The sequence below is a fragment of the Drosophila erecta genome, unplaced genomic scaffold, assembly GCF_003286155.1.
Source record: "Drosophila erecta strain 14021-0224.00,06,07 unplaced genomic scaffold, DereRS2 tig00000126-arrow-pilon, whole genome shotgun sequence".
Lineage (NCBI taxonomy): Eukaryota > Metazoa > Arthropoda > Insecta > Diptera > Drosophilidae > Drosophila > Drosophila erecta.
This window is the reverse complement of record NW_020825209.1, coordinates 8831591-8848659: the sequence shown is the minus strand read 5'-3', so window position 1 is coordinate 8848659 and position 17069 is coordinate 8831591. Positions and strand designations below refer to the sequence as shown.

General features: G+C 38.7%; 5 protein-coding genes across 9 annotated transcripts; 2 read left to right on the top strand and 3 right to left on the bottom strand.

Annotated features, from left to right (window-relative positions):
• Positions 1 to 364: 364 nt before the first annotated feature.
• Positions 365 to 3171, bottom strand: LOC6550695 (lateral signaling target protein 2 homolog). Of its 4 annotated transcripts, none has more exons than XM_026981432.1 (5): positions 3089 to 3171; positions 1621 to 2710; positions 1092 to 1200; positions 639 to 803; positions 367 to 519 (listed from the first exon to the last, which is right to left on the bottom strand). In XM_026981432.1, exons 2-5 carry the CDS (start codon positions 2281 to 2283, stop codon positions 455 to 457), a joined length of 1002 nt encoding a protein of 333 aa, XP_026837233.1. In that variant the 5' UTR covers positions 2284 to 2710; positions 3089 to 3171; the 3' UTR covers positions 367 to 454. The 4 variants fall into 4 exon arrangements, with proteins under 4 accessions (XP_001978020.1, XP_026837233.1, XP_026837232.1 ...); XM_026981431.1 differs by having other exon boundaries at positions 2988 to 3144; XM_026981433.1 differs by lacking the exon at positions 3089 to 3171 and adding an exon at positions 2771 to 2807.
• Positions 3172 to 3383: 212 nt separating this feature from the next.
• On the top strand, positions 3384 to 5128 carry LOC6550694 (glycosyltransferase-like domain-containing protein 1-like). The gene is made up of 3 exons (XM_001977983.3): positions 3384 to 3554; positions 3608 to 3890; positions 3945 to 5128. The coding sequence occupies exons 1-3, from the start codon at positions 3470 to 3472 to the stop codon at positions 4708 to 4710; spliced, it is 1134 nt and encodes a 377-aa protein (XP_001978019.1). The 5' UTR covers positions 3384 to 3469; the 3' UTR covers positions 4711 to 5128.
• On the bottom strand, positions 4882 to 7952 carry LOC6550693 (myb protein). The gene is made up of 2 exons (XM_001977982.3): positions 5821 to 7952; positions 4882 to 5759 (listed from the first exon to the last, which is right to left on the bottom strand). The coding sequence occupies exons 1-2, from the start codon at positions 7142 to 7144 to the stop codon at positions 5101 to 5103; spliced, it is 1983 nt and encodes a 660-aa protein (XP_001978018.1). The 5' UTR covers positions 7145 to 7952; the 3' UTR covers positions 4882 to 5100.
• A 250-nt stretch (positions 7953 to 8202) lies between these two features.
• LOC6550692 (nucleic acid dioxygenase ALKBH1) lies at positions 8203 to 9680 on the bottom strand. Its single transcript, XM_001977981.3, has 3 exons — positions 9271 to 9680; positions 8673 to 9214; positions 8203 to 8610 (listed from the first exon to the last, which is right to left on the bottom strand). Exons 1-3 carry the CDS (start codon positions 9385 to 9387, stop codon positions 8271 to 8273), a joined length of 999 nt encoding a protein of 332 aa, XP_001978017.1. The 5' UTR covers positions 9388 to 9680; the 3' UTR covers positions 8203 to 8270.
• A 484-nt stretch (positions 9681 to 10164) lies between these two features.
• On the top strand, positions 10165 to 14711 carry LOC6550691 (guanine nucleotide-binding protein subunit beta-1). Of its 2 annotated transcripts, none has more exons than XM_026981557.1 (3): positions 10165 to 10338; positions 11301 to 11557; positions 11635 to 14711. In XM_026981557.1, the coding sequence occupies exon 3, from the start codon at positions 11788 to 11790 to the stop codon at positions 12808 to 12810; it is 1023 nt and encodes a 340-aa protein (XP_026837358.1). In that variant the 5' UTR covers positions 10165 to 10338; positions 11301 to 11557; positions 11635 to 11787; the 3' UTR covers positions 12811 to 14711. The 2 variants fall into 2 exon arrangements, with proteins under 2 accessions (XP_026837358.1, XP_001978016.1); XM_001977980.3 differs by having other exon boundaries at positions 10166 to 10338; positions 11443 to 11557.
• Positions 14712 to 17069: the final 2358 nt, after the last annotated feature.

Genomic DNA, 17069 nt, shown 5'->3' with positions numbered 1-17069 from the left:
TAGTTTTCGTAGACGCACACTTAAAAGCAGAACGCAAAGGGAAAATTACTTATTTCTTGCACATAATTAGTATTCAATATTTTCGACATATTTGAAATAAGTGTTGTAATTACTCATTTTCTAATTAGGTTAACAAGTCTGGTTTCTAAAAGCAATTAGCATTGTATTCGTATATTACATGTTATAAATATGCAGTCTAGCAACTTTAATACAGAGTATACGCATTTTGCATATGCTCGTGAATTCCTGTGGTATATATATAAAATATATATTGTATGTACATTAATATTTTAAACAAAGCGCCTTGTTCTTCCAGACATACATTTTTATAGTTTAATAAATATACTTTTGACTGCACAAAAATGTAATTTATACATTTATATTATTTATTTCGGTTGTGTTCTTCTTTTAATGCAAATTAGTTTAAATATTACGCTATTATATAATAATTTAGTTACAAAATAGAGCAATTTGTTGAACAGCATCGTCCAGAACCGCCTTTACTATTTTGTCTTTGATCTAAAAGAGGAGTGAAATTCAGTAAGATGTTTCTTATTCTTTGCGAGGCCACAATTGATGCTGCTTATGTAGCTCATTGTGAAATATTTGATATTATCGGATTTTTTATTTGAACGTACCTTGTGAATTGGGCTCTGGCAAATTATCACGTGGCACTAAATGCATAACAGTCGTTTTGCCTAATGGAAGTCCCAGTGCTCCTAAGGTTACATTGCAATGAAGAAAACGACCTTGATAAATTAAGCGCAAGATTTCAGCTTTCGACACAGTTTCGTGGGTCCAATCTGCAAGATATATGCATAATATTGTATTACAATTAGATAACCCAATTAAGCAATTAAATTAAATTTATAAACTATGAAATATTAAAACATTTGACAGGATTAAGCACATTTTTGGCATTTACTTCCTCGCAAATTGTTTTGTGTTTGTAATTAATGCGAAAAGGTAAACATTATGCCATTTGTAATGGATGTAGAAATCTTTTTCACTTTATTTGTATTACTTAGCTTACTTAATCGTTAGAGATTCGAAAATCATTCGCCAACATACTTAACACTAAATTCACTCACCTTCTGGCCAATTATCAAATACTGTTTGTGCAATATCACCTGCGGAATCTGAAGGACTAAAAATAAACTCTTTTGTTTTACCACTAACAAGAATGAGGCGTAGGTTAATCTGAAAAAAAAATGTATTGCATTACAAGTAAATTACACGAAATATAATAAGAAAGCTCGGAAAATTAAAAACGAGTCCTACCAAAGGCAGTTTCTAAGAATATACTCGAGGCAATGAATAATAAATAATGGATGCAGATTTATATTGGCATAATCTGATAATTGATTTATATAATAAAAAGTGAATTGTGTATATTTATGTAAATAAATGATTTAAAATGAAAAATACTTGAACTGTTTCAAAACGCCAGTACAAATTCGGCTAAAGTTGCGTAAAAGGAATCGAAGGTCGTTTCTATTTCTCTTTATGTTTTGTGAGCAGTTTCACTCAGGTATTTATACCACAAAATGTCGAAATAACTGACTGCAAGCATTCAATATCCACCCGGTGTACTCAATAAATGCCTAATATAATACTTACTTTATCAGATGGTATTGTTCGGTGCATTTTCTGTGTAGTGGAGGCCAAAGGGGTGGTGATATTGGCCTTGACATTGGCGCAACAATGGCTGGCGACCTCCGATGGGCTGAGGATTCCGGATCCGGACCCATCGGCGGCCAATGGGGATGAGGGTTCCGACGAGGTCATCGTGGGCGAGAAGTTGCTCAGCTGATGATGGGGCTTTCCCTGGCAACGCAAGGAGGGCGCCTTTTGGACCAAAGCGTACGACTGTCGCTGGTGGTGCACGGCTGCTATGGTATCGGTGCAGTATGAGAACGGCAAAAAGGATTGCTGCTGCTGCTGCTGCTGCTGGTGCTGGTGATGTGGATGGTGACTATTTCTGGCCGTGGAAGAGCTCTTCTCCTTATCTTTATCCCTCTCGGTGGTGGTGACCAATGGGGATGTCGCGGACCGTATCGCCCCAATGGAACCAGAACTGGAGGCACTCGACGACGATAGGGAGTACGAGCGCTTGGAACTCAGGGATTTTCGCTTTTGTTGCTGTCCTGCTGCTGCGATTGTGATGGTGCTGCTTTTATCCTGTTGTTGTTGTGGCTTCTGTTGTTGCTGCTGATGTTGTTGTTGTTGCTGAATTGCAGTTACTGTTGTTGTTGGCTTCTCAATCGAAGATGTTACCGACATGGCGAGAGGGTTGCAGTTCGTATTTGTATTTTGTGCTTCCAAGTGGTTCAGTAATGAAGTAATTCACTGACTTAACTGCCCATCCGATTTCGAAATGGGCAAGTTTCCAGGTCGTATGTAATCAGTGCATTCAATTGCCAATGCCATTTTGCTATTTCCATGGAGCATTGGGCATTTTTCGCCTATCCCCAACAGGATTTGATGTAACTTTCGATTATTCCCTTAGTCCACTACAATCGTACATAATAGAATGCGACTACATCGCTCGGTTGAAGTACACTTGAATTTTAATTGGATTGCGTTCAAATGGCTTTTCCAATGAATCCAATTGTTTTGCTTCTTTTTTTTCTCAATGTTTTCCTCATATATCTGCGCACTAATATATGTACATATATATGTGAGTGTGTTTATGCCCGATTTGCAGACACTAAAATGAAGAAAAACAGTAAGGATAATGGATGCGTACACTCGAGAGCACGGATATTACATCAATGGTATGGTAAACTTATTGAATTTTTCTCAATTTTATTTCAATGCCTTTGTAAATACACATATGCATATGCACGTATGTATGTATGTCGTGTGTAGTTGGTATTGGATAAAAAAAAAGTACTTTCGCGTTTGATTTTTTTTCTGTACGCTGAGTTTTCAGTTTCGATTGAGGGCATAATCCGCAGGCAGAAATAATTTTATCAACAATATACCTATGATTCACTTTGTTTTGCTTTTTAGCATTTATCTCGGGCCGAGATGACACAATTTGTAATTTTCCTATAACGACACGATGGTAAATACTTATACATACTCAATTTTTGCATTTATAAAATCAGTGTGACCAGGGTGCGAGTGGCGAAAACAGGCAATTTGAGGCGTTCTCCACTTGTCAGTATATTTTCGCGTTGCACAGACTGAGCATCCAAACAGCTGATAACGTTTATTTAAAACTAAGTCGGATAATTTGACGTAACTAATCGATGTTCTTTTTATGTATACCTTAGTGATCAATTCAGAAACAAACTCATTTAATAATATAAACAAATTTTTATTTGCAATATAATAGCTTTTTAGAGCCACAATTTTGCATTACTTAAAGCAATATAAAAGCCACAACATACCAAGTAATTTGGTCGGAAAGGATCAGTCAAAATGATCGGTCACACTATTTCCCAGCACACCAAATCCAAAAATGTCGTGCGTAAAGCCGCATATTTTGATTATTGAGCCGTTTTACGGGGGCAGTCACAAACAGCTGATTAGCGCACTGATCGAGGGTATATATCACAAGTAGCCACCTAAGCTGCACTCTAAGTTAGCTAGTTCTCAGGTCTCAGCCACGGCGATTACGAGATATTTAGCCTTACCGCCAAGAAATGGCACTGGCGAGCACGCACCTCTGCCCTCCACTTCTCCCAGCTGATTCCCAGCGATCACGAATACCGGATGCTCTTCACCAGCTCCGTGCTCAGCCTGGCCGAGCTGATTGGCCTCCGTCCGGATCTAGCCGCGTGCCGGAAAATAGTCTACTTCCACGAAAACCAGCTGATCTATCCGGTGCGGGAGGTGAAGCAACGCGATTGTCAATACGGTTTCAATGAGATTCTAACCTGGTAGGCGATCAGCCCCTTAAATATTTAGTTATATCTATAACGTATCCATTTCAGTCTTGCCGCAGACATAGTGCTCTTCAATTCCCAGTTCAATTGCAGCTCGTTTTTGGATAATGTTCAGCCGTTTCTAAATATTCAGCCAGACTTTAAAATCAAGCATATTCGCGAGAAAATTGAAAAGAAATGCCAAGTGCTGTACTTTCCTGTTAATTTTGATCGATTTCCCAATCGTAGAAAGTACGTAAAGGGGGAGACCTATGAGGATCTGGAAGAGAAGTGCATCCATCTTATTTGGCCACATCGCTGGGAGCACGATAAGAATCCAAAACTATTGGTGGACACGCTCTGCGAGCTCCACGAGCGCCAAGTGGACTTTAAGGTTACTATTTGTGGCGAGAGTTACCAGGAGATACCGGAGGAATTCGAGCATATACAGGAGAAACTGGGAACCAAGCTGGTGAGCTTTGGCCATCTGGAACGTGAGGAGTATTTGAAGACACTTCTTACCGGTGACATCGTGATTTCAACTGCCGACCATGAGTTCTTTGGAGTAGCCATGCTGGAGGCCACATTCTGTGGCTGCTATCCAATTGCGCCCAATAAATTGGTTTATCCGGAAATCTACCCAAAGGAAAACCTCTACAATACCGCCAATGCCCTAACAAAAAAGCTCTATAACTTCTGTAAAATTCCGAGGGTCTTTCGCAAGCAACGCGACCAATTCTTTGAGATTTTTAACTTCGATCGTTTTTCGGCGAACGAACTAGTGCCAAAATATCTGGACATATTTAACAGAAATACTGAAGACGTACAAAGTTAGAAATCGAACGATGTTTGTTATAATGTTCTACAGAACTAACTTTGATCTTCAATATATATAAATATTTAATATTTCGTTATTCGATTATAATAGGCTTCTTTTTAAATGAATATGTCACTCTTCTGTACGCTACAAAGCCAATGAACCAACTAAAGTAATTTACTATTGCTAAAACACGTTTTATTACGTTAAGCATATTTATTTATTACAAAATTTAGATACAATTCAAGGTGGATAAATCAAAAATAATGCCAATTAATGTAGTACTATAAATCTTATTTCGAATACGCAATCGAATTTATGTGCAATTTTAGGGATCAATATCTACAATTTTATAAAGATGATGCTCATAGAATTTTGTTTGTAATACTTCAATATAGCAACATGAAATTATAGCGAACCAAAGCGGTCGAATGAATTCATAAAACATTTTTGTTTCTCGAAGTTAAGGGAGCGCGGAATACAGGAAAGATTTTTGAGGCATGCATAGGCCTGCTCCTCCATAAATATTTGATCTTTGGTCTTGCCACAAGCCACTCGTGCCCACTTGGGATCAATGACATGATCACAGGACAAGCCGCCGCGATACTTGTAGCTTCTGCGATTATGGAATGGTCGATTCTCTTTTCTGTCCTCGTCGAACGGGAGATCCTGTTCACTGCACAGAGTATCCTTCAGAATGTTGCCAGGCGATGTGAGAAACTTGCTGGGCGTCTCGGTCTCGAAGGGTTGAATCTTTTTGGCGGACCCACCGTTGGATGGATGATTGGAACTCCAAGTTGAGAGTAATGACTTCCTGGCACGTTTTATTTGCGGCGACTGAGCATTGTTTTCAGCGGTGCATACCGCGAAGTTCTGATCGCCAGCGCCTATCATTTTGGAATTGTTTGCGGTTAGCGAGTTGCTCAGATGCTCTTCATGGATGATTTCGGCCAGATCCTCCACCAGACTGGACGGGCTGGAGGGCTCGTATCGACGTCCGTCTCTCTTTTTGCCGATGGCAGCAAGTGCCTTTTTGAAGGGCGTTGGTGTTCGTGGCCCAAGTTGACCTATAGATAACCATGAATATGTATTCAAAATACTTTTAAAGCCGATATGCGTTGTACTTACTCTTGTGTGGAGTTTCTATGGATGAAGTCTCCATTTGCTTCTTGATCTCCATGCCAACGCGATTAAAGACCTTGGTCACCGGCGTGCTAGCCCGCAGATTCATATCTTCAAAGGTGGTCAGACATGGCGACTTGAGGAAGTGACTCGGTGAAAAGGGTAGGGACTTAATGGGCGTTATGACGGGCGAACTCGGTGGTTGCGACTTGGCGTTTGCGGCGGCTTCTTCCTGGTTGAAAACCCCATTTGATGGACCAGCCTGAAGGTGAGTTTCGGGAATGTGTTTGCGCGTCCGCTTCAATATGTTCGGTGTTTGGCGCGGCAGGGACATCTTAATGTGATTCTGCATACTGAGGTGGGCCAACGTGGACCCCATTTGATAGTCCTCTTGTGAGTCTTGTGCTAGCTCACCTTTGACGACATTGCCCAAAGCGCCATCGCCGTTCTCAGATTTATTTGCTGTCTTACCATCAGCTGCATCACCAGAAACTGACTTGTTATGCTGCATATTATTCTGACACTTGCTGATGCCACCGGATTTGATCAGCGTGATAAGATGGGTTCGCGAACTCTTCAAATCGCTACCAGATGCATTAACAGACCTGCGTTCGGCATCATATTTGCGACGCATTGTTGAGTTCCAATGGTTTTTGATAGCGTTATCGGTGCGTCCGGGCAGACGTTTGGCAATCTTTGCCCACTGGTTGCCCAGCTCAATGTGCGCCTGGTAGATGATCTTGTCCTCCTCCTCGGTCCAGGCCGTTTTTTTGATGTTCGGATTTAGGTGGTTGTGCCATCTTTCGCGGCACTGTTTCCCAATTCGTCCGTTCAGATATCGTGCAATTAGGGTCCATTTCTTGGGTCCAAATTTGCGCACCAGATCGATGACCTTGTCATCCTCGTCCCGCGTCCACGGACCCTTGATGAGCTCCGGATTGAGGACCTTGGCCCAACGCTGTTGCACCTGTTGTTCCATGCGATCCTTGAAGTGCGGTCCGATGATCTCCCAGTCCTCACCGTACGTTTCCACCAGCTGCTTGAGCCGCACATCCTCGGACTTGGACCAGCGTTTGCCGAATCCATAGTTCGGATGCACTGCACCTATGCTGATCCTACTGCCGCCGCTCTTGTTCTGTCCCTTTTGTCCCAACTTGGAGTCCTGCAGCGAGGACTCCAGTGGATAGCCCGAATCGGCATTGCTATTCGATTGCGATTCCTTGTCGCCATCTTGGGTATTTTCGTTCTCCGAGTACTCGGACTCCTCCGAATCCGAATTGCCGTCGTAATTCAAGAACTCCTCGCCGTTTTCACTGCTCGCACCCGCCATTTTAAGGCTCTACTTTATAGGTATATATGGCGCTCTATGTATATATGTATATTGGTGTACCTTTAACTTTGTTTGCGGGGTGAACAAAAGTGATAGATCTCCGGCTGGGTTTTGTTTGCGCGCTGGAAATGATGAACGTCGCGTTTGCAGTACAAGCACTTAGGCAGATGATGTCTTAAATTATCCGAATTATGCGGATGAGTGAATATGTAGTGAGTGCAAATGTCGCTGTAGGAGAAACTCTTGAATTGGAGGCTGCACGTCAGACATTCGACCAGTTCACCCTGATGTCGATGATCGCTGCGTAATATTGGGTGCGTCGCATCGCTCTCGGTACGATCGAAATCAAATTGTTTTGATTGTTGGTCCTCGTGCCGATTTTGTATGGGATTAGCGTTCTTTATTACTTCTAGGTTACAGATATTTGTGGACATACTCATTCAGGCAGGGGTACTAACAAGCAGATGCTAATTTCACGATATTGCATTTATGCCAAACATTTTTATGCTCTATATTTAGCACTGGTGAAAACTGGGTAAAAATAAGACCACACATTTGTTTTGCTCTAAAGTCACGCAACCGTTATTTCAAATACCAACTGCTTAGCTGTAGGTATGAACTTAAGTGTTTTATTTCTAATTATTCACATCTTTACACTGGAATTTCACGGCGTCGTATCGTTTATTATTTTAAAATGTAGTATTTAGTGTGACCGTTATACGAGCGTTAGCGTTCGCCTTTCAAAACGATTAAAAACTATTGAGAAATATCATGTAACAAATCGGCACGTTTCCACTAGAGCTCGATCTCGTGTGCGATACGTACGATAGGTTGGATGGTATCGATTTTTAGCTTTTGGAAGTATTATTAAAAAGGAGACTTTCTCGATTATCGGATGAATCTATATTGTTATAATTGCTAAACGCAGTCATCAAAACCATTCTTAGGGACTACATAATATTCAAAAATCGATACACTGTAACCTACCAATTTAAGAGATCTTCAGTGAACGCATTACTTTATTTGCTATGGCACCATTTTTCTTTGTTTTTAATAAAAAATGCGGTTATTTTTTAATTTAATTGCCGAAAAAATGTAAAACTTTTTTTTGTATATGTTAAACTTTTTATAGCTTTAACTCTCCTGGATTTAAAACTTGGCGTACATTGATATTAACACGCGAATCATCCATATAACTCGAAAAAGGCTCCCAAAATTGGGGGTTGCCTACGTCATGAAATAAATCTTTATCCATTGAATTCGTTCCAATATCTACATCATCCACATCTTCATTTATCAGTGTTAAAGTCGCGGAAGTCTGAGTTTTGATGATACGGGGAACTGCGTGATAGCATAGACGCGATTCTCCGGACATTATCATAACGTCCCCACATTGAAGGTAGATAGCGGTTGGCTTTTCTTCTAAGGTTCTTCCGCCAATTAGGAATATTGCAGTCTGACCAAAGCTGTAAATATGAAAGATAAAATAAATTTGGTGCACGGATATATTTAATATATGCTGCATTACCTAAATGAAAATAAAGGTGCCGATTTGTTTGGTTCAGAGTGATCTGTGTGACCCGATAAGGTACTACCAAGTGGATAGTAATTTACAATTGCAGCTTCAGGCTTAAAGTCACTGTATCCTAACGCTTGCGCAAACAATCTGCATAGACTGTTAAAATCTTCGGGAAACGGTGACTGCATCTCCTCGTCATAGATCTTTGTATCCCAATTGTGATGATATCCAAATGTCGTCCAACGCATCGCAGATTTAATCCGTTGGAACTCATTGGCATCGCTACACAGACTAAGCTGTTTCCACCAGTCTGATCTGATGGATTCATCGAAGAGTCTTTCATTCAAATTGACTATATTTGGTGTACGCGGATAATCCCGCAGACATCGGGCTATCCAATAACGTCGTCCTCGTTCCGAGAATGGGTTCCGAATAACAATAATGCCGGGATGATTAGTTAATGTATAAGATCGCCAATCTTTTGGCGATTTTATGCCTGGCATTGTCTGTAAGCTTTCTACATTGCTGAACAATATTCGTTGAACAATATTCTAATGTAAATGTAGAAATTATAATTCAACTGCAACAGGTCTCATCGAGTACTTACATTATCACTATGTTGTTGATCAATCCCCTTGACTACACTGTCATCGATCCTAACTACTTCCGTTAAATCGGGACTAGTACTTTTGGACTTAAACTGCTTAAAAACTAACTTGAACATGTTTCATATACAATATTTACAATATAAACAATAAGTTAATATTAGCGATAACAATAGTGTGACTGCGTTTGGAGAAATCCAAAATGCTTTTGAACACGTTAAGAACTCAAACATGGGGTGGAAACACAATTAAATTAAAAATGAGCGCGTATATCATTATATTATTTATATCATATAAGACATTTCCAAGCAATCTTAAAAGTAATTTTCATAGAAAAAGTTGAAAGCCTTTTTCCATCCGGTGATTCATTTGTGATTACATTTTTCACACTTATCGATGATATAGATATCGATATATGAACTTAATTTTGTAATCGAATCATTTTATACATATTTTTAAATATTTTTGTTGTTTTCAGACCGATCTTTTCATTGTTTACGTTTTCTCGGTAATCGTTTACATTCCTTCAGTGAATGACAAGTACTAAGGGTTGCACAGGAAAATAATCAGGTGGGAACATTATACTGCACAGGGTTAAGATTTGTTTATTTTTTATATTTTCTTATGAATTAAAATTATTACTATGGTGTTACAAGAATAAAACAGTAGTAGTTTGTAAATAAAAAGAGTTTGTAAAAATTTCTGTTTCATGATAAGAGTATGTTTAAACATTTATTTTGTCCAAATGGAAAAGGCACAACTTTCTTTAATTCAAATTAAATAAAATAGCGTTTGTTAAATTCAGAATAAATAAATAAAGATCGTTCCATTAACCAGCTCTCTCCGCCCGCAGTGTGAACAGCCTGGCTCGAAAATATGTATCCATGCTATCGATAACCGCATACATCGATACTGCTTCCTTGCACCCTTAATTTGTTTCTAGGTGTTGGCTGCCAATTGTAGAGTGCAAATGAAAAGTTACAGATTGGTGGCTTCGTTAACAAAATTTTCAGTTATTTGTGTAGTTGAAGACGGGAATTTGTTTTGCGTATAAAAAGTTAACACTGCGTGTAAGTAACGTTTTGTCGTCAGCAACAAACTGTCCAGTGAATGAAAATTGAAAGAAAAATTACTGATCTATGGTAATGTGTGTGTATGTGCTAAAAGAAAAAAAAATTTTTCATACTCGCTGAACGACGAGTGATGAAAATGCAGTCTTGATAGTTTTCCGCCTACATATATGACTATTTCCCAGATTTGGTTTGTTTTTTTTTTCTACACGATTGCCATTCGGCATGGAAAATCAAATGAAATGAGCTCTATATATTTTGTGCCTGTGCCTGTGCCTTCCCAACGAAAAATGTTCAACGTTTAAAATTGATTATTTTTTTTTTTTATCTATTTGCCTCCTGCTCTTTGTCATGTGTACGCTTACGCGGTTGCTGCGCGTGCGAATGGGACAACCGATTGCCGCGACTGTTTTTGTCTCACCGCCCGCTTTCGGGAACTTCTGACCTGCTTTCGCTGCCGCGCTTTCAATTGCGCACGGCTCGCATCCACTAGTCGTGCTCCTTGCTCCAATCCAAAGGGCCACTTGCGCCGCGGTGGTGGTGCAAAAATTGCAATTTTGGTGTACAAAAAAAGCAAAAGGAATATATCCCATATATCCTACCCATCTATCGGAAGAACGGAATCCGAAATCCAGCACATAAAAAGCATAAATCACGGCGAAAAATTTCTATTTTCCACTTGCCCTCCGCCCAGATCGGTTTTTATGCATTCAATTCATTTTTTTTTAGTATACCATCCCATCCGCGAGATAACTTTCTTCTGTATTAAACAAAACGCCCAACATCCTAATTACAAATCAGACGGGACGGAAAAGCGAAAAAAAACTAGGAACCTCTCCCCTCCCCAACTAACGTAGTATATATTTAACAAACCAAAAACTCTACAGGGATCTGAAATTCACCAACCGCACATACCAAACAAAAAGTTAAGTAAAAAAAAAACTAATAGAAAAAGCAAATAGTTCAATTGGCAGAGCAAACAGGACGACAACTATGAACTAAAGTCAGAATTAAATGCACACCGTACCGAGAATATAATGCGTGAATAGTATTATTCGATAAAAAAATAAACCAACTAAAAAGCAAAAAAACCAACTCTTGCAGAACCAAGTTCATGATTTATCCATACTAGAGTGCACAAAATAAACGCCGTATGCAAGCGTGATCATCCAAAGCTTTTTATCCGACTAAGCTACTGGCCAGCTTAAAAAAAGTAAGCGTAAGTACACACACAATTGACTCACCATATAACTAGGTTTATGAACGCCTCCATTTACTTCCCCCCCATATGTATAGCACCATCTAACGAGAGCGAACAGATCCGACCGACGACCGCACAAAGAAGGATCTATCTAGAAAGCCGGCTAGCCGAATTCCGCATCCGAATTCGAAACCGAATCCTCAACCAAATCATCCCATAAGGACGCCGCTGTCTTCAACGATCACAAGATGAATGAATTAGACAGTCTCAGGCAGGAAGCCGAGTCCCTAAAAAACGCCATTCGGGATGCCCGTAAGGCGGCGTGCGACACATCACTGTTGCAAGCGGCCACCTCGCTGGAACCCATCGGCCGCATACAGATGCGCACACGTCGTACATTACGCGGCCATTTGGCGAAAATCTACGCCATGCATTGGGGCAACGATTCAAGGAATCTCGTATCAGCCTCACAGGACGGCAAACTGATCGTTTGGGACTCGCATACCACGAACAAAGTCCACGCCATTCCACTGCGATCCTCGTGGGTGATGACATGTGCGTACGCCCCATCCGGTAGCTATGTGGCCTGCGGTGGCCTCGACAACATGTGTTCAATTTACAACCTAAAGACGCGCGAGGGCAATGTCCGGGTGTCCCGTGAACTGCCCGGCCATGGTGGCTATCTATCGTGCTGCCGCTTCCTGGACGACAATCAGATCGTGACCAGCTCCGGTGATATGTCGTGCGGATTGTGGGACATCGAGACGGGCCTGCAGGTAACCTCATTTCTGGGTCACACCGGCGATGTTATGGCCCTCTCACTGGCGCCCCAATGCAAAACGTTCGTCTCCGGCGCCTGCGATGCGTCCGCCAAGCTATGGGACATCCGGGAGGGTGTCTGTAAACAAACCTTCCCCGGCCACGAATCCGATATCAATGCGGTCACATTTTTCCCCAATGGCCAGGCATTCGCCACCGGTTCGGACGACGCTACCTGTCGATTGTTCGACATCCGTGCCGATCAGGAGTTGGCCATGTACTCGCACGACAACATCATATGCGGCATCACATCGGTGGCATTCTCGAAGAGCGGACGTCTGTTATTAGCGGGCTACGACGATTTCAACTGCAATGTATGGGACACGATGAAGGCAGAACGATCCGGCATACTCGCCGGCCACGACAACCGTGTATCCTGTTTGGGTGTCACCGAGAACGGCATGGCGGTGGCAACAGGATCGTGGGACTCCTTCTTGCGCGTATGGAACTAAAAACAAAACAAAACAGAAACAAAAGAAAAGAAAACAAAAAACAGAGAAAACCAAACAAACAAAGAACAACAAAAAAAAGAGGAAAAAGTAAAAGAACTTCAAAATGCATTAAAGGGTGGGGTGGGGTCAGGTCAACGGTTGCGCAGTCTGCGGATAGTGTTTCACCCATCATCTACATTGTGATCTAATGTATATGATTCGGTGTTACCTCTGTGGTTAATATTAAATGAGTGCCGGACGTTTTGAATATGTGGGCGCAGCTAGTTGACTAGAACGTAGACCACAACAACAAAGAACTTTATATACAACATTATTTATATTGCTATATACTTATTAACTAAAATTATACAAAAAAACAAAATAAAACCAAAAAAAAAAACAAAAAAAAAACCGCAGACATACGCAGCAACATACAAATAGACATACACACGCATACAAGAATATTATTAGTGTAAATGGAAAATTGAGAAAAAACAAAAACCAAGAACAAGATCAAGAAAAAACCAAAAGATAAAGAAATTGATGAAGAAACGATGGGCCCGCTGATAGTCAGTTGTTTAGTCAGAATTCCGGTTACAGCTACAGTTTAAAACGTACGTAAATTAAACTTAGTTCAAATCGCATTTCAGCGGTGAGTGCGTGCAACTGAGAGCACAAAACTGGCAGCCGATCCTAGTCCTGGTCCTGGTTCTGGTTGTGGTCCTAATCCCGAATCGGAATCCGAATCCGAGTACCAGGAGCGACAGGAGTGGTGCTGGTCAGTCAGTCAGTCGTTTGCACTTTGTAAAAGAAAAAGAAGATGGTATCATTGTAATCATGTATGTCAACAAGTAAATACATATTCTTTTGCGTATAATACATAAAACTTCAGAATGTGTGGATGGTCCTGATGCAAGGAGGGATGGAGAAGAAGTCAAATAAAGTTAAAGCATTTAAAAAATAAAAAGAATCACGGCAAACCTAAACGTAAAACAAAAAAGAAAAAGGAAACCAAACAAGAAACAAAAACAAAAATTGCGTAATAAACTTTATAAATCAAGTAATGAAAACAAAACAAAAAAAAAAGTAAAGAAAACACTATAACAAATTTTTGTCTTATTATGTTTAAGTCCCTAATTTATATACAAACAAAAATAAGAATGATTTAAATAACATATATGTAAACTATGCATTAGTGAAAAAGTGGAAAACTATTTATATATAATATGATGGCCATATAAGCTATAACAATAAATTGAAAAACACCTTTAAATCTTATAATACATTTATAAATGTTTAACAAAATCTTAACAAATACATTCATAGAATTGCGGCAGTAAGGGCATTAAAGCATCATGGAAATAATTTGAGCATTCACCTCACATTCACTACTCTAATTGCATACTGTTGAATTTTGTTCATTTTATTCTCCTGAATTCCCGAATTATGAGGTTTTACATACATATGTATATGGCTTGTATGAGGTTTGAAAATGCAACAAACGAAACGAAACGAAGCGAAGCGATTGTAGAATGCAAACAAAAAACTAAAGCTTACATATATTGTGAAAATACTGATATTGTCTTGCTGTCTTACGAATATACTGAATCATCAAGTTCTTATCTATTTTTATTATGTTCTTTTTAATTAATTTTAAGTGGTAATAGGAAATTCGCGTATACCGATACCAATACCAATACCGATACCGATTCCAGCATTCTGAAATCAAAGATCTGAAATCCTAGCAATACCAAAATTCATTGAAAATTGTAATAAACTGATTGGTTTATTGACCTTCTTGAAGTATTCTTTAACGATATAGTATCTTGGTCCGATAGGTAAATGGTAAATTGTGATTTAAAATGAATAGTTTTTCAAGCAACGAGAATTAGCCTAAACCTAAACCAAAAACAAAACCTAAACCGAAACCCAAATCCAGAATCCAGAACCCAGTCGAATCAAAAATCGAAATCAACATTTCAAATGGACAGAATTGTGTATTTCTACCGACTTTCGATGCTTGATAATATTGAACCGAATATTCCTATGTATATGTGTAACTATTGGTAAGCTTACAACAGCTGCAGTTATTTGGGCTCTGCTTTTTCGCCATAGATGGACTTACTTAATTTTAGTACATTCTGGACATTCTGGACGGCCATTTCAAAACTAATGCTGTTTCAAAACTATGAATAAATTATGAGAAGAAACCTTTGTAACATTTAAATAATAAAATATAATACAAATACGATAATCCTATTGTTTAACTTAAACAAGGAGTAATTAACGTTGATCTGCTGTATTTTGCGAATATTAAAAATGCGCCAAAGTAAGTCCATCTAAGGTTAATAATACATAATACATAATTACGAACGCACTTTACGAATTGTCAGGAATTTTGTACTCCAGCAGTAAGTTTAATTAAACTATTTTTCTATCACAGCCCAAACGGAACAAAGTAACGTGTTATTTCTTTTTTAATCATTTTTTTAAGAGTACTTTGTTATTAGAACGCGCATCCCTCAAGTATGTTAATATCAGAACCCTTCTCTATGTATGTGTGTTTCCGTGTAAATTTAATTACGTATACGTTATGTTTATATATACGAGTATATATGCCACGCGATCATATATATGCGCATATATGTATTGTAATTTAATTACTGTTTTATTTGCCGACCTAAATCGACAAATTCAATAAAATGATTTATTTGTAATTAGTTATTAACAATAATTGAGAACAAAACAAAAATGGAAACGGAAATGCTGTCAACAAAACAAATTGAATATTTAAATAAAACATGGTCATGTAATAAACATACATACAAACATACATATTTAAATGAAAACTGAAGATTACTAACATTAATTTATAATTTGTGTCATAGCCGTCAACTCAGCGTTATATCTAGAATAAATAATAAAGAAAATTGTGTTAAGCAAATGCTACATACATATATCATTTAATGTACGTGTGCACATATGTACATGCCGAAAACATTAATTAAGAGTTTGGTCTGTCAGGATTAACGGGTTAATAAAACTGGCATGCTAATAGTCATACATTTATATGCAATCAAATTAAATTTTTTTTCAATCAAACCACCCGCTCATTTTCTATCAACTTTGACCTGCCACATTGTAGTCGCAAAAAGTTTGCAGTGCGGGGATCCATAATGAAATTATTGCCCAATGTGGTACTAATATAATATCTTTTCATATGAAAGCTTGATATATTAAAAGAAACTTGAAATACACACAACCCGTATTCCTTTTAGTTAATTTCTAACCTATCAATCTATATATTCGCAGTCACAATTGTGATAATTTAGACCAGATGCTCGAGATGTATCTTCTGAGATGCTAGGTAAACACTATTATAGTAATAGTACGCATAGGAAGGCGGAAACCTGTCCTTCTGTTTTAGATAAATATACATACATATATACATATGTACATATGTGGAAAGCCTACTTCAGCTTGTGACGTCAAGAAGCTTCCATCTGTAATGGGGTTTCTAGGTTAAGAAGTCATCGTTGGATGTTGGCATAAAAACCAATAACCCCACAAACTTGTAGGGTAGTAAGACTGCCACAAGAGCTGCACATATTTTAATTACTTTTAGGGATGCTCTGCTAATCGGATGGATGCTTTTGGCAATGTATAAATCTCGAGGTAAGATTTCATGGTTCTTTGATATAAGATTTAAGCTGTTTTTGGCTGAATAAAAGAAAAGTGCTGCAATAATTTACACCAATCTGAAATACATTTGACGTTTCAACAATATAAACATGCAATGAATAAAAACAAATGAACTGGTTGCTTATCAATGAAACCGATGACTCACTGAAAAGGATCGCACTTTTTTGCGCAAGACAAATATTTGTCAATAAGCGTGACACAAATAAGTATTTAGTACTCATGGTGGAAACTATTTTAAAACTTGAAAAATAGATAAGGGAAGGCATATTTTAAGAATTTAAGGTTGGCGCATTTATTTGAATATTTTACTGTTGCATCGATAATTTAGTTGCATTGAAAACAAATCGATATACTTTCATTGTACATTCATTTTTCGATACCAATAGACGTCCTGTTATCGCTAAGCAAACAGCTGTGCTTTGTTTTGGTATGATGGAAAGTAAAATGAAACCAAGCGAATAATAAGAATGCATGAATGATTGGAATATCGATTGCTTAGTTGGGGGAAGGAGAATTGTAGATATTTTTTTTTACCAGAATTAATTGAATGAAAAAAATTCTCACAAATTAATTGGTTT

Bases quoted from the DNA above. Each gene is read 5' to 3' on its own strand.
- LOC6550691 (XM_026981557.1), top strand. From the start codon at position 11,788: ATGAATGAATTAGACAGTCTCAGGCAGGAAGCCGAGTCCCTAAAAAAC.
- LOC6550695 (XM_026981432.1), bottom strand. From the start codon at position 2,283: ATGTCGGTAACATCTTCGATTGAGAAGCCAACAACAACAGTAACTGCA. The intron at 1,201-1,620 runs GTAAGTATTATA...TTTTTTTTTCAG, and splicing joins GAACAATACCATCTGATAAA to ATTAACCTACGCCTCATTCT. The intron at 804-1,091 runs GTGAGTGAATTT...TATATCTTGCAG, and splicing joins ATTTGATAATTGGCCAGAAG to ATTGGACCCACGAAACTGTG.
- LOC6550694 (XM_001977983.3), top strand. From the start codon at position 3,470: ATGTCGTGCGTAAAGCCGCATATTTTGATTATTGAGCCGTTTTACGGG. The intron at 3,555-3,607 runs GTATATATCACA...GCTAGTTCTCAG, and splicing joins GATTAGCGCACTGATCGAGG to GTCTCAGCCACGGCGATTAC. The intron at 3,891-3,944 runs GTAGGCGATCAG...TATCCATTTCAG, and splicing joins TTCAATGAGATTCTAACCTG to TCTTGCCGCAGACATAGTGC.
- LOC6550692 (XM_001977981.3), bottom strand. From the start codon at position 9,387: ATGTTCAAGTTAGTTTTTAAGCAGTTTAAGTCCAAAAGTACTAGTCCC. The intron at 9,215-9,270 runs GTAAGTACTCGA...CATTTACATTAG, and splicing joins ATCAACAACATAGTGATAAT to AATATTGTTCAACGAATATT. The intron at 8,611-8,672 runs GTAATGCAGCAT...TCATATTTACAG, and splicing joins GCACCTTTATTTTCATTTAG to CTTTGGTCAGACTGCAATAT.
- LOC6550693 (XM_001977982.3), bottom strand. From the start codon at position 7,144: ATGGCGGGTGCGAGCAGTGAAAACGGCGAGGAGTTCTTGAATTACGAC. The intron at 5,760-5,820 runs GTAAGTACAACG...GGTTATCTATAG, and splicing joins CATAGAAACTCCACACAAGA to GTCAACTTGGGCCACGAACA.